Source organism: Oncorhynchus mykiss, chromosome 15 (genome assembly GCF_057628025.1).
Source record: "Oncorhynchus mykiss isolate SJ-2025 chromosome 15, ASM5762802v1, whole genome shotgun sequence".
Lineage (NCBI taxonomy): Eukaryota > Metazoa > Chordata > Actinopteri > Salmoniformes > Salmonidae > Oncorhynchus > Oncorhynchus mykiss.
This window is the reverse complement of record NC_143036.1, coordinates 21,364,413-21,379,014: the sequence shown is the minus strand read 5'-3', so window position 1 is coordinate 21,379,014 and position 14,602 is coordinate 21,364,413. Positions and strand designations below refer to the sequence as shown.

General features: G+C 42.1%; 1 protein-coding gene across 1 annotated transcript; it reads left to right on the top strand.

Annotated features, from left to right (window-relative positions):
* Positions 1 to 640: 640 nt before the first annotated feature.
* ipo4 (importin 4) lies at positions 641 to 12,490 on the top strand. The gene is made up of 29 exons (XM_021562664.3): positions 641 to 1,358; positions 1,663 to 1,749; positions 2,668 to 2,747; positions 2,888 to 2,929; positions 3,128 to 3,257; positions 3,466 to 3,645; positions 3,752 to 3,817; positions 3,954 to 4,055; positions 4,165 to 4,248; positions 4,385 to 4,540; positions 4,641 to 4,694; positions 4,916 to 5,025; positions 5,236 to 5,474; positions 6,173 to 6,286; positions 6,592 to 6,705; positions 6,870 to 6,993; positions 7,160 to 7,271; positions 7,392 to 7,513; positions 7,739 to 7,816; positions 8,058 to 8,115; positions 8,224 to 8,329; positions 8,536 to 8,729; positions 10,034 to 10,084; positions 10,185 to 10,310; positions 10,564 to 10,790; positions 11,089 to 11,221; positions 11,528 to 11,632; positions 11,794 to 11,863; positions 11,960 to 12,490. Exons 1-29 carry the CDS (start codon positions 1,293 to 1,295, stop codon positions 12,088 to 12,090), a joined length of 3,261 nt encoding a protein of 1,086 aa, XP_021418339.2. The 5' UTR covers positions 641 to 1,292; the 3' UTR covers positions 12,091 to 12,490.
* Positions 12,491 to 14,602: the final 2,112 nt, after the last annotated feature.

The following is a 14,602-nucleotide window of genomic DNA, read 5'->3' as shown; positions in this document are numbered from 1 at the left end:
ATCCTAAATGCGATTTTATTCTAAATGCTAGGCCTATTTGTACACTAAATGCATTTTGTATCTTTTGTAGCTGCACAGAAAAATGTACATACTTGGACACGTGTATGTAGGGGCTCAGCGGTCAGACACAAAAACCCTGGTTCAATTCCAGGCTGTATCACAACCGGCCGTGATTGGGTGTCCCATATGGCGCGCACAATTGGCCAAGAGTCGTCCGGGTTTGGCCAGTGTAGGCCGTCATTGTAAATAAGAATTTGTTGTTAAATAAAGGCTAAGTTTATATATATATAAACTATATATATATATATACGTATATATATATACGTGAGTGTGTAGACTATATTCGTGGACAGTTCTTTATTCGTTTGTAAAAAAAAAAAAATGTTTTGTTTTGTTTTACCTCATCAATGAATCAATACGTATTATAGTACAGTATTTAACGTTTTATAAGTATAGTAGTTTTATAAGTAAGTGTTCTTTGAATTAAGGTCTACATCATAATTATGTTTAGACTGTGGCACCAAATATTATTCTAGATAAACCTTTACATTAGAATTTGTGATGACAGAAAATGTTTACATTTTAATAAGAAAATGAGTTGTCCACCTTGATGCCTGTGAAAAGAACATATGATGCCTGTGAAAACAAAAGATAGGAACAGGAAGATCAGTCAGGCAAGTTGTTTTTTCGTTAATCGATGTCTTTAGTGTCACAGTGTGGGACGAGGTACTCCCGCTTTTGTTGCTTAAAGAAAATGCAAATTGTCACCTATACTACTATGCATGTCAATTGAGTCATTTTCAACTACAACAACGTTTTTGCAACTTCAAAACGTTCAGAATTAGTCATGCAAATAGTAGTTTGTGCTGTTCGCTCACTAACAATAACTGATCATGGTTTACCCTCCGTCCAAAAGCAGGCGCTGTACATTTGTGCAGGATGTGTTTGTGTATTTCAATGTGGTCCCTTTAACAACGCGGTTCACGTGGAACTCCTAGGGTTCTGTCCCTGGTTTAATGTCTATGGTTCTGTCCCGCGTGGTGACTTGATGGAACTAACCAGACTGGGAGCGACACTCAAATCTCAACCGCCGCCGATTTGGGTTACTAAACCGGTGTAAAAAAAAGAACCATCAATATTTTGATGCGCTAGTTAGCAAGGTTGCTAACTAGCTAGAGAAATTATCACATTAGTCAAGTTAGTTCACTGTTTAGCCCTGTTAAGGGCCAACTTTTAGCACATCATTTTGAATAACGTTACCATCAGAAACACAGATTTTCGGAAGAGCCAAGATGTCTGGGGAACTAGAACAGATTCTCTTACAACTTACGCAGCCTGACAATGCGATTATTCAGCAGGTAATGAATGATTCCTTACTGAACCTATAAATGTGGGATTTACCCTGACATGCTTTGATAACAAGCACCGGTAACTAACGTTAGCTAGCTAACTAACTAAGCTAACTGTTAATCAAAATGGACACCTGTTGCTAGCCAAATTATGTCGCGTCACGAACCAGTGTGGCTAACTGACTGTATTCAAACGCAATCTTAGTCACTTCATAAACTTGACAGTTCGCTAACGTTTAAGCTGCCTGCCTGGATAGCTTTCTTTATTCCAGTCAGTTTTTACCATATCCAACATATTTTTCTCCCCCTACAGGCCACCGCCCAGTTGAAGCTGGCTTTTAAAGACCCAGCCATAATCCCAGCGTTGTGTGCTGTCATGACTGGGTCCCAGAACCCACAGGTATGTAACTAGGTTACATATTAGTTAGACAAACGCCTATCATCAGTGTGCTAGATACAGTGCCTTGAGAAAGTATTCATACCCCTTGACTTATTTAGCATTTTGTTGTTAAAGCCTGAATTCAAAACAGAAAAGATTTTGTGAATATTTTTTTTTCTCACCAATCTACACACAATAACCAATAATGACAAAGTTAATAAAAAATAAAAAAATGTTAGCAAATGCATTAAATCAAATACAGAAATATCTAATTTATATAGGTATTCACACCCCTGAGTCAATACTTTGTAGAAGCACCTTTGTCAGCGACTACAGCTGTGAATCTCTTTCTGCACAAGTCTCTAAGAGCTTTCCACACCTGGAGTGTGTAACATTTGCCCATTATTCTTAAAAAAAGTGTAATTAATAACTCTAAAGTGTGATTCACAACTTCACCATGCTCAATAGGTGCCCTTTGCGAAGCATTGGAAAACCTCCCCGATCTGTGTGGTTGAATCTGTGTGAAATTGTATGTGTAGGGTACAGAGATGAGGTAGTCATTGCACACAGTGAGTCCATGCAACTTATTATGTGACTTGTTAAGCACATTTTTACTACTGAACCTATTTAGGTTTGCCATAACAAAGGGGTTGAATAATTATTTTCTTTTTAAAATAATTTGTAAAAACGTATTCTACTTTGACATTATGGGGTATTGTGTGTAGGCCAGTGATGTTTTTATTTTATTTACATTTGATACATTTGAAACGAATGCTCTAACACAACAAAATGTGGAAAAAAGTCAAGGGTTGTGAATACTTTCTGAAGGTATGTGTAACCCAGGGGTTTGCATGCCCTACTCGGTTGTATGTGTTCTATTTGTATGGCTTATCGCCAGCTCTCTTCAGTGCATTCATTGTTTTTCTACCCTCCCTTCAGATCCGCCAGTCAGCTGCAGTGATGTTGCGGATGAGAGTAAAGAAGCATTGGAAGAAGATTAGCCTTGATCACAGAGAGAGGTTGGCTGCCCTTTGTCTAATTCCCCCACAATCAGCCATATCTAAGTCTTCTGTGTTGGACTGTTGAATGAATTCCCACTGAGCTTTATTTGTTATATGTTGCCATTGTATTTTTTTCTTTTTTCTTTCTTGCTTCTTAGTCTGAAAGCAGTGGTACTACAAGCTTTTCAGCAGGAGACAGAGTAAGTATCTTTTATCCTTTACATAAAAACAGTCACATAGCTTTTGAGGTGGAAAACTAGGCATATCCTACTAAAATATCAATGGGTTATAATACAGATTTATAGCTACAACCTATCTGACCATTACCACTAACCCATCCAACACACCAATTAAACTTGTTCAATCTGAACTTGACAATAACTCTCCTCTGCTTCCAGACACACAGTGCGCCACTCCCTCTCACAGCTCAGTGCAGTGATGGTCAAACACGAGACGCCAGACCGCTGGCCTGCTCTATTCACACTCCTCAACCAGTCCACCAAGAGCAACAACCCAACGGACAGACAGGTATCAGCTTCTATAGACAGAACTAAAACGCAGTGATGTATTTGTTGTACATGAACAAAGAGAGGTTTTGCAGTATGTGGCTTTGATTTCAGCTCTTGATGGTTGCTTACTGATTGGTCAGAATATGCATAGATCAAAATATTTTGAATACATTCTATGTATCTTAGGTACCCTCAGCCAATCACTAAAATACCCCTGTCTCTCTCAGGTAGGTCTACTCTTGCTCAGCAAAGTGGTGGAGTCCAACCCAGAGCCCTTCAAGCCCCATTACCGCCAACTGCTGCAGCTGTTTGGCACCGTGCTGCAAGACCTGGACAACCCCACAGCTATGTACTACTGCATCCTCACCCTCACTGCTATGACTGCCTACACTGGCACAGAGGAGATGGTGAGGCCAGAATCAATCTATTTTATGCCTTTTTGGCGTGAACAGAAATGTAGTCTACCATCATCCTTCATTGCTGTGCTGAAATGAAATGTCCTGTGTCTTTCAGAACCTCATGCGCGCCCTCATCCCAAGACTGATCATTGCGCTCAAACACCTAATCAAGGCAGACCAAGTAGGGTGTAGTTCAATATGTCAGCCCCCACTAGCACCACTGCTGTATTGCACTGATGATTGCATAAGTCTTCTGGGATTACTATTAAATGGAGCTTCAAACACTATTGTCCCTTGATTGGAATGTTTCTGACCAGGGTCAGGCCAGTGATGCCATGGAGGTGTTTGATGAGCTGATGGAGAGTGAGGTGTCCATCATTGTGCCACACATTGCTGAAATTGTCCATTTCTGCTTGGAGGTGAGAACAGAGCTTCTTCTAATTATATTTGTAATGACTTTTTACTTACATTGAAGGGAATGTGATGGGTTATCTTGTTGACAGTGAAATGTGTGTATGTTCGTCTCAGGTCAGTGCAGACACCACCCTGACTGACTCCCTGCGTGTAAAGGCTCTTTCCTGCATCGCTTTTCTCATCCGACTCAAGAGCAAGGTAAAGTCACCCAGTTATAAATGGATGCTTTAGACTATGGAGATGCACCCCGAGCACTGTGCCTTTTTATCCTTTTTGTCAGTTAAAATATGTGTAGCTTGTCAGTGATGTATTCTGTGCTCTCTGCCTCCTGCAGACGGTGCTAAAGCAGAAGCTGCTGAATCCCATCCTGCAGACAGTGTTCCCTGTGCTGAGTGCAGCGCCCCCACCTGGGGAGGAGGACCCAGAGGATGAGGAGAATGGCGACGAGGGCGACACCGACAACGAGAGTCCTAAACACTTTGCTGCTCAGGTCAACTTCCCTTAAGAAATAACCACATACAAAGAACAGAATATATATTATATATATATTTTTTTTTTGTGCCTAAAATATAATCTCTTTTCGACTGCAGGTTATTGACACCATGGCTCTTCACATGCCCCCTGAGAAACTATTCCAGCAGCTGGTTAGTAAACACACTCACTTGCTTTATATGAATGCTATAATTTGCCTTTCAGTCAGACACTTCATGACATCTCTGTGCTGCAGCAGTATGTAGCCATCATTGTATTAGTAGCTGCATTGTTTATAACCTGCAGTCATACTGAGTTGTACACACATTTCCATGCGTAGAAGTACAAATAGTTTTATTATGTATGCATGTCTGACCCGTGGCATGTCCATCAGATGCCCCTGACCCAGGTGTGCCTGGCCAGTGAGAACCCCTATGAGAGGAAGGCAGGCTTGATGTGTATGGCAGTGCTGGCTGAGGGCTGTGCCGACCACATACGGACCAAGTGAGTCGATGCTGCTTTCTCTTATTCAGTGGCTCCCTGTCCAAAAAACAGTTGATTTAATTTGTTACATTTGTCAATATCCAGTCCTTTAGTGTGTTTTGGATCTGAAATAATCCAGAGCAAAGTTTTTCTGTCTTATTTTCTGTCATTCAAATGGAACTATTGTCTTTCCTGCTAATCCCACTGTCCGTCTGTTCCTCTGTGTGTCAGGTTGCTGTCCTCCATGCTGCAGACGGTGTGCCAGAGTCTGTCAGACAATAACCAGGTAGTCCGCAGCGCCGGCCTCTTTGCCCTGGGACAGTTCTCAGAGCACCTGCAGCCCGAGGTCAGTAAGTACTGTGCCGAGCTGATGCCACTTTTGCTGGGCTACATGTCGGCTTTGAACCAGGCCAAGATCGGACACATCACAAAGGCCTTCTACGCCCTGGAGAACTTCATGGAAAACCTGGGTGAGGATCCTCCCATTCACCTTTATCCTGATCCATACTCAACTGTCTTGCTATTATTTGGGGCTGCAGCGTAGCCTAGTGTGTCGTAGCAAGATCAAATCCCCGAGCTGACAAGGTACAAATCTGTCGTTCTGCCCCGTTAACAAAGCAGTTAACCCACTGTTCCTAGGCCGTCATTGAAAATAAGAATTTGTTCTTAACTGACTTGCCTAGTTAAATAAAGGTAAAAAAAAAAAATGGTCCCAGATCTGGGTTCAGAAACATGTGTATTTGTTATTTAAAATACTTTTTCTGTTTATTTGAGTGTTTTGAAATACACAGCCCAAATTACTTTTATTTTAGTTTTTGAATTACTTTTATTTTTTTAGCAATTGTGTTAAAGTATTTTCCAAAACGTATTTCAAACACTATTTTCAAATTCCTGAGTATATTTGGGTTTTTTCAAATACTTGGAAGTGTATTTCCAAATGCATTCCAATATTCAACCCAAGTCTGTTTGGTTCTATTCTATACTAATTGGAGGATGCCAAAATGCTAAGCTGTTGTAAACAAATGTTGAGCCTCTGGCTCTCTAGTCTCGCTCCTAGACTACTTTTAAGGTACTGATAATGCAAGATTTGAACATGTCATTTGGGGGAAATAATTTTTTTAACCCCCTCTGTTCTGATGTTTTCATGAACTGTTCCATCCTCTATCAGGTTCGGAGATTGAGCCCTACCTGCCCACCCTGATGGAGACCATGTTGTCTGCCCTCAGCAACGCAGAGAACCTGAAGCTAAAAGAGCTGGCTGTCAGTGCCATAGGAGCTATAGGTAACACTGCAAAAGTCCATTTAGGATTGAGCCTTTCAATAGCGCATGTTACAGCTCAATAATTTAGAATGGCTTCCGCTTGAGTCTTCCTTCATCCACATTTATCTCAAAGGACTGCTAAAGTCAAAAGTAGTGCCAGTTGCTTTGAAAACATCTTTCAGGTCAGGGCAGATGGAAAGGACACAAGGAGAGGAGGACACTTGAGACTATTGAGATGCATCAAGTGTCTATTTTAGACATTTTAAAATACTGGAATGTGTATCACTGTAACTGTATTAACCTTTCATCCCTTCTCTTCCTTTCAGCCAATGCAGCCAAAGATAAGCTAGTTCCTTACTTCCCACCTGTTATTGAGAGCCTGAAGGGCTTCCTCACTGACACAAGGGATGAGATGAGGGCTCTGCAAACACAGGCTCTAGGTAGGCTAACTATCTCTAAGCCTTAGTCAGTTTGATGTGGTCATCCAGCAGACACTTGTAGTCCATGCTATTGACAGATTAGAGCTGATCTGTCTTGCGTCATAGATAGTCTTTTAACCCAAGTCACGTCTAGATGACGAATGGGGTTTCCTTTGTTCTGTCAGATACTCTGTCAGTGCTGGCCCGCACCATAGGCAAGGATGTGTTCAGCCCCCTGGCTGCAGAGTGTGTTCAGCTGGGACTCAACCTCACCAACGCCATCGACGACCCCGACCTGCGGCGCTGCACGTATGTAGTGTGTGTCTGAGATGCTCCCACTCTAATAGAAGTCCTGCCAGCCTGTTGGGTTTGGCGTTCAGAGTGCATGACTGTTTTCTGACTTTCTGATGACTTTGTATTGAACCCATGTGCTTCTCCTCCCCCTCAATCCTTCTCTGTCTCTTTCTGTGTACAGGTACAGCCTGTTCTCAGCTGTGTCCACAGTGAGTCCAGACTGTCTGAGCCCCCACCTCACAGCTATCACCACCATCATGCTGTTGTCCCTCAAGTCCACAGAGGGAGTCACGGTCAGTCTGACAGACACTGTGCTATAACTCCTATTCACACTCTATTCTATTCTCTTACACCATTGAGAAATTGCTAAAAATATAGTTTACATAGTTTTTAAAAATAATTTTCATCCTTAGGCTCACCTTGAGGAGGACAAGACTTTTGTCCTGCTGGACGACGACGATGATGATGATGACGCCGAGGGAGATGCCATTTTGGATGACGAGGGGGCCGACACCGTGGACCCAGACACAGCCGGGTACGTTTCTCATCTGATTATCTTTCATTTTATGACCTTTGATGTGTTTTTTTTGTGGGGCAGGAGTAAAGACACAATGAAACCTTCAAAGCAGCTGACATAAAACTAGTCAATTGAAACAAATGGAAGCCATTTTGTTTGTCATGCTTGTGCCTAAAGAACTAGATGGAGGGGATTCCCTCTGTCCTTCTCCATTTTAATCTCTGTGCTCTCTCCATTCCCCAGGTTCAGTGTGGAAAACGCCTACATTGACGAGAAGGAGGACGCCTGTGATGCTCTGGGAGAGATTGCCTTCAACACCGGGTAAAGACTCAAGAGCAAAGAGTTATTTTGAGTGTTGCATGTCACAAACCATCTGGGTTGCATGGTATCTGCAGCTAGCCACTACTCCGGTTGACCCCTCTGTGCCTAGAGTCCTTGTAAATCTGTCGATACAATCATCTCACTTCGCAGCAACTTTTCCTCATTAAACTTCCACTGTCTTCCAGTATGCAAAGGGAAATGTGTTGTCCCTGATGTCTCCTTATCCTTTTCACCCCTTCAGTGCCGCCTTCCAGCCCTTCCTGGAGTCCAGCTTTCAGCAGGTCTATGAGCTGCGTGATGTAAGTACTGTAGCACAGCTCATCCATCCTCTTCTCCCTTTGTGTCATGGGTAGTTTGTATGTTGGTCAGCGTTGACTCTCTGACCATGCGTTCCGTCCTCCCCTCAGTTCCCCCACGAGGACGTACGCAGGGCTGCCTTCGGGGCCATGGGCCAGTTCTGCCGAGCTCAACATAAAGTGTGGCAGGAGAATCCCACTGAGGCCAACCACCAGGGTAACTCACTCAACCTCTACCTCTTCAGAGCTTTGGCTCTTTGAATTTCTGAGGCATCTTATGTGGTGCTATTATAGAGTTTTTCAAAGAGAATTATTAAATGTATCAAATGAGATAATAGTTAAGACATTCATTCTGGGAATTAGTCAGGCTTGTCTAAAAAAAAAAAAACAATTTAAGCTTCCTTCCATCCGTTCGTCCCTCAGCCATGCAGAAGCTGCTGGGGGTGGTGCTTCCCAGCTTCTTGGAGGCGGTGCGCGGTGAGCGTGAGCGCCAGGTGGTGATGGGTGTGCTGGAGGCCATGAACGCCGTGCTGAAGGCCTGCCAGGGTGAAGCACTGCAGAGCCCCGGGCGCCTGCAGGAGATCAGTCAGGCCATCCGAGATGTGCTCAAGAAGAGGGTGAGCTGACACAAACCAAGCCTGAGTGCTCTTCACAGACAGGATTTCCCCCATTTATTAATTTAGGATATCTGATATTAGGATATGTGTTTGTGTGGACGTAGCTCTTTCCACTCACAGCCCCAGTCATCCTATATACGGGTTGAAAATGCCCCATTTTGTCATTGATCAGCGCCTAAATTGGAATCCAGTGGCTATACAGTAACATGCTATACATGACGTCAGCACTGCATGCGACAAGATACCCCATCCCTTCCGCTAATTGGGATACTTTTGCACATTTGTTGTCTGAGGGAAATGCTGTAAATTGAGAGGAGTCTGTGTTCTGACAAATGAAATGTTGAGGATTATAATAAATATCGCTTCGATGTCATACAAGCAAACCATACACCTATGAGTTCAAATGTGCAGGTCATATTTCCATATTTGAAAATTGACTTGACATGATCAACATTTACAATGGCTATGTTTGATCCACAGTTACAAGGAAGACATGCGTTATAGACTGGGTTGTCCTGAACTCAATGAGCCTGTGTTTGTCGTATTGTGAAGAACATTTGCAGCGGAACATGCACTTGAATGCACTCATGAGTCCGATCTGTTTGTCTGAAGTGCCTTTTGTAAGCCTAACACTGTAAGATCACGTTGTATAACTTAGCTAGTCATGTTGGCAATAGAATAAGCTTTAAAATTATGCCAACCTGACCCAGATAGCGATTTATAATGAAATGTTTTTGGATTGCATACAGGGCCTAAAATGTACTATTTAAAAATCTACCAGCCACTAAGACTTTTTACTAGCCAAAATAATTTTAAAGTCATAAGTGCTTTGAACTGACTTATGAACTGTGCACAGTTGGAGACACCAGTTAGACCTCTCATTCAAACCCTGGGAATAGTTTTTTTTCTTATCTTGCACCTACTCCAAAATGTCAATGAATATTCTTATGTTGCTGAATGTATCAGGAGTATTTTTAGACTTTGTTATTGACAAATGCTGTGAAAAGTACAGTAAATGTAAAATGCACATAAAATCAAACGTGTCATGTTTACATTGACTTGTCAGGTGAACTGTTGTGTCCTCACTTTTTGTTATAATTTCCCCATAATTTATCAGACCAAGTGTTCTCTTTCAATTGCTACCACGGTCATGCATATGCTTTTTACAGTTCTTCTGTTAAAACATTTCAATTTGGCTCTATCCATATAGGCCAATTCCCACAAATATAAGGGGTTAAAGGGCATCGTAGCATAATAGAAGAATGTGATAATCCTTTGACCCTCCCCTTACCCTGTGTCTACAGACTGTCTGTCAGGACGGAGGAGGAGATGAGGCAGATGATGACGAACAGCAGGTGGGGTTTCCTCTCTTTTTCGTCACACTCCAGCACTGGCAGGATCGGATGTAGTTCCAAGTGTATGGTGCAAATTATATGACCATGTTGTGTGTTCTAGGCGGAGTATGATGCCATGCTCCAGGAGTTTGCAGGTGAGGGGATTCCTCTGCTGGCCTCCGCCGTACCAGCGGACACCTTCCAGCCCCATCTCAACGAGCTGCTGCCCCTCATCATGAACAAGGCTGTGAGTCGACCTACCACTAGACCGTTAGCATTGGGTTCAAATAACCCAAGTCATTTACTCCAGTTGACAATCTATCAATATAGAAATTAATAGACCTAATTCCTAATTCATTTTCTGTTGAAATTCAAACAAAAAAAAATTCAACGAATGTTGTTTTTATTTTGTAAAATATGTCAGCGTTAAGTACAGAGGCATACTGAAGGATAAACCTTTAGTTTGATGTGTATTGAATGAGGATGGATTTGTTCCTCAGAAATCATCGTGCACGGTGGCTGACCGTTCCTTCTCCGTGGGCACGCTCGGAGAGATCCTGCAATCCCTGGTCAGTGTGTCCGGGGGAAGAGCCTGTGCTGGTAAACTGTCCAATCGGCTGCTGCCTGTGCTGGTGGCCGGGGTGAGAGACAGTGATAGCGAGGTTCGCAACAACAGCGTGTTTGGACTGGGAGCTCTGGCCCAGGCTGCTGGACCACTCGTCGCTCAGTATCCCTCTCAATAATGTGTCTATTCTCTGTGTGTGTGTGTGTGTGTGTTTTTCTATGTGGGTGTATGTGATTGTGTTTGAGCATTGTTAAAGACATGCTGCGGTACTTTGGCGACTAAGAACTACTGGCTAAAACGTATACAAACGTAACGGAGAATCTCTTTTAACTCAATGATATAGTTCACATGAGTAGCTAGGTACATTGACCAGCACTGACCATATGATTTAGATTCTATTACTGTAGTACTGGCCTGTCCAGCAGCCATGGGTGTTTTCCTCAACTCCTGTCCCTCCCAGAGACTACCCCATGATGCTGTCCCTCTTCTCCAACCTGCTGTCCAAAGAACAGGACAGGAGGGTGATTGACAATCTGTGCGCTGCACTCTGCAGGATGATCATGAGCCACATGGAGGGTGTCCCTCTGGAACAGGTACTGTCTGCATTTTCATGCATGGGATTTTATGCCGGGCCAATGCCTAACTCCAGGTGTTTGTAATGACTCTGGAAGATTTGTGTGGAACTTTTGAGTTGCTCTGATGGAACTTTGAGTTGCTCTGAGAATATCTGTGACCTGTGTCTATGGCCTTGTCTCCAATTCTTCAATGTCCCAAATGCTGTATATTAGATTTACAATGTGAGTTTGCCACAGGCTTATTGACGTACACCGCCACACGAGTTGAAGAGTTGAGTGTCCTCAGTGATGCTGACATGGATAACTCTTATCTCTCTGTCCTAGGTGTTCCCTGCCCTCCTGGCCTGCCTCCCTCTGAAGGAGGACATGGAGGAGAATAAGACTGTGTACAGCTGCCTGGCCATGCTCTACTCACAGAACCCTGCAATGGTATGTTCCCACTCATTTATTTAGCCTGTTTGGCTTTCTTAAACTGATCACATCATATGATACTTTATTGTCCGTTTCTATGTAAATACGCACAGATCTAGAATTGAACTCTGAATGTGTAATTCCACAATGTTGGCTAGTAATAAGTGTTGTCTCCTTAGGTGGTGAGTCAAATTAAGCCAATAGTATCTGCTTCCAGCCACGTCCTGGGAACCAAGGACCTTGATCCAGGTAAGAACTTTAAATCGTGACAGGTTTCCTTTCTTCTTCGTATACCTAAGTTGTCGTATGTAGATATAAAACGTTATGACAATGTTGGTCATCCAGAAACCCAGAACACCCTGGTCATGCTGCTCCGAGACGTCGCTCAGCGCCACTCCCAGAAATTTGAGGGTGCCGTGAGGTCACTTCCCGCCGAGCAAAAGATGAAGCTGACTGCGGCCGTCAGCCAATCGTAACACACCACACCAAGCAACTATTTCATTCTCCAGTGAAAGCCAGTGAAATGTATTTTTTATTTTTTACTAGATGAAAAATGGGACAGTAGTTGGGTCATTCAAATTTGCTAAACTCCGGCACTTGAACCATTCTACTATTGGTAGTATTATAATTTTTCAGAGGTTGTTCCCAGTATTAACTTTTTTATTTATATTGCCTGTTTTTATTATTTTAATGATTTCATTTTGTGTGCGTCACCTGTGGTTTTTTTTTTGTCACTTGTTACCCTTGTTGTACCTGAGAGCCTCTTATCTATTTGCTGCTGTCCCCCTTTTGCCACAAATTTGATTAACTTCTGGCTGGGCTAGTATTGAGTATGAAACAATGAACTGAACTCATGATAAATGCCTTTTTTGCAGACTTGTCAGTGTCATGCAGTGTTCTTTGCCTTTCCCCTCACTCATCGTACGATCCCCCCCCCTTTTCCGGTTCCATTGTTTCTCTCTCAGCTGTCCCTTATTCAGAGAGCTCCCCATCGTGCTTAGTAAGGTGGTTTTGTGAATCGGGGCAAATCGGCCACAATGCACTCATCTGAACTCCAGTGTGGTGTGTGTTGCATAGTATCTCCAGTTCTTTCTTTATTCTCAAACTACAGGATTTTATATTTACTCATTATGAAAAGGCTTTTTTTTCTCAGTATTTTATTTACATCTGACACAATTGGCATCGTATGCTTTCTGGCAGATACTCAACACACTTGCTTAACAGCTTCTGCTGGATTCAGCAATCAAATCTAACAGATCTTCCCATTTATAATTATTATTTCATTCTATCAACAGTTCTTTCAGCCCACAATCAGTAACTACTAGTTACATCACCTACTCAAATCCATCTGGCATGTGCATATTACCGGCAATAGCTGGACAAACTTAAGTCTATAGAGTCTACGTAGAGGCACTCCAGTCTACTTTTCACCTCTTAACACCTCATTTACTTAACAAAAGGCACATCTCAATAGGTGGTCCAGATAAGTCATGACATAGTATTGTATTTATACTTGGGAAATCACTGGAGGACGTCTGATTTCAACATCCAAGTGACTGATCCATGTTTAATTGCACTGATGCTTTTGCCGGTGATTATCACAAGTGTTCCCTCACCTTCATACTTGAGTAAAAGTAGATACCTTAATAGGAAATTACGCAAAAGTGAATGTCACCCAGTAAAATACTAAGTATAAAAGTATTTGGTTTTAAATATACTTAAGTATCAACAGTAAAAGTATAAATCATTTCAAATTGCTTATATTAAGCGAACCAGACCGCAAAATTATATATTTAAATTTACGGATTGCCCACTACAACACAATTTTAAAATTAAGCATTTGTGTTTAATTAGTCCACCAGGTCAGAGACAGTAGGGATGCCCATGGATGTTCTCTTTAAGTGTGTGAATTGGGCCATTTTCTCATCCTGCTAAGCATTCAAAATGTATGGAGTAAAAGTACATTTTCTATAGGAATGTAGTGAAGTATGTTGTCAAATATGAATAGTTAAGTACAGATACCCCTCCAAAAATGACTTAAGTTGTACTTGAAAGTACTTTATGAATCACCTGTATCAGTCAGTGTTTCAAGGTGAATGTATTGTAGGTCAAAGCTTGCAACAAAATACAAAGACTGCACTTAAAGAATGTTCAAAATGATTTCCCTGGTGTGTGTGTGAAAGCCTAGCGATCCTCTTTACATACCAAATTGACATGCTTAAGAGCTAACTCTTTCTGTAGGGTCAAAAGGGCACGTTACCACACTTCATCTCAAAATGCCCTTTTTTCTTTTTTAAACATAGTTAATTTGTTATATATGCAGTGACTTTGGCTGACCGCTTGTAAATATTTTGACCCTAACTGATTGTTCCGATCAGCTTGTCTCACTGCCTCCCCATCTCTCTGCCAGTGAGCCTGGATCGATTAATATTGGCAGTGTGGTGTCACATTGTAAGCATGAAAAAAAAGCGTTAAACTGTTCCCCCTGATAATTCTTATATGCATGTGTGTGTGTTCTGTCCCCAGTACAGCGATGGGGACTAACACCCATGCGACATACCAGGGTTTCACAACAAACCTATCACCTAGTTACCACACCAACAACCCAACAGATGGACATATAATTGTTTTCCAATGTCAGGGCATTTCAGAGATTCATTTCTGATGCATTTCAGTGCCCTGCCCTCTGAAGTGACAATGGCAGAGTTGATCATTTGGCCTTAGCAGGAAGAGATGGGGATATCTAGTCAGTTGTACAACGGAATGCATTCAACTGAAATGTGTCTTCTACATTTAACCCAACACCTTTGAATATGTAAAGTAAATGGTAAATTTATCTAAAAAAAACAATTAGTAAAATAAAGGAACCAATAATTATCTTGGTTAAGGGTTTACACTAGTAATGTCAGTTTCCTTAGTTCAGAACTAGAACATGAAACATTAAATATCTGGCCCAGCAGCCATGCCTTCGCTCCCCAAACATGGACA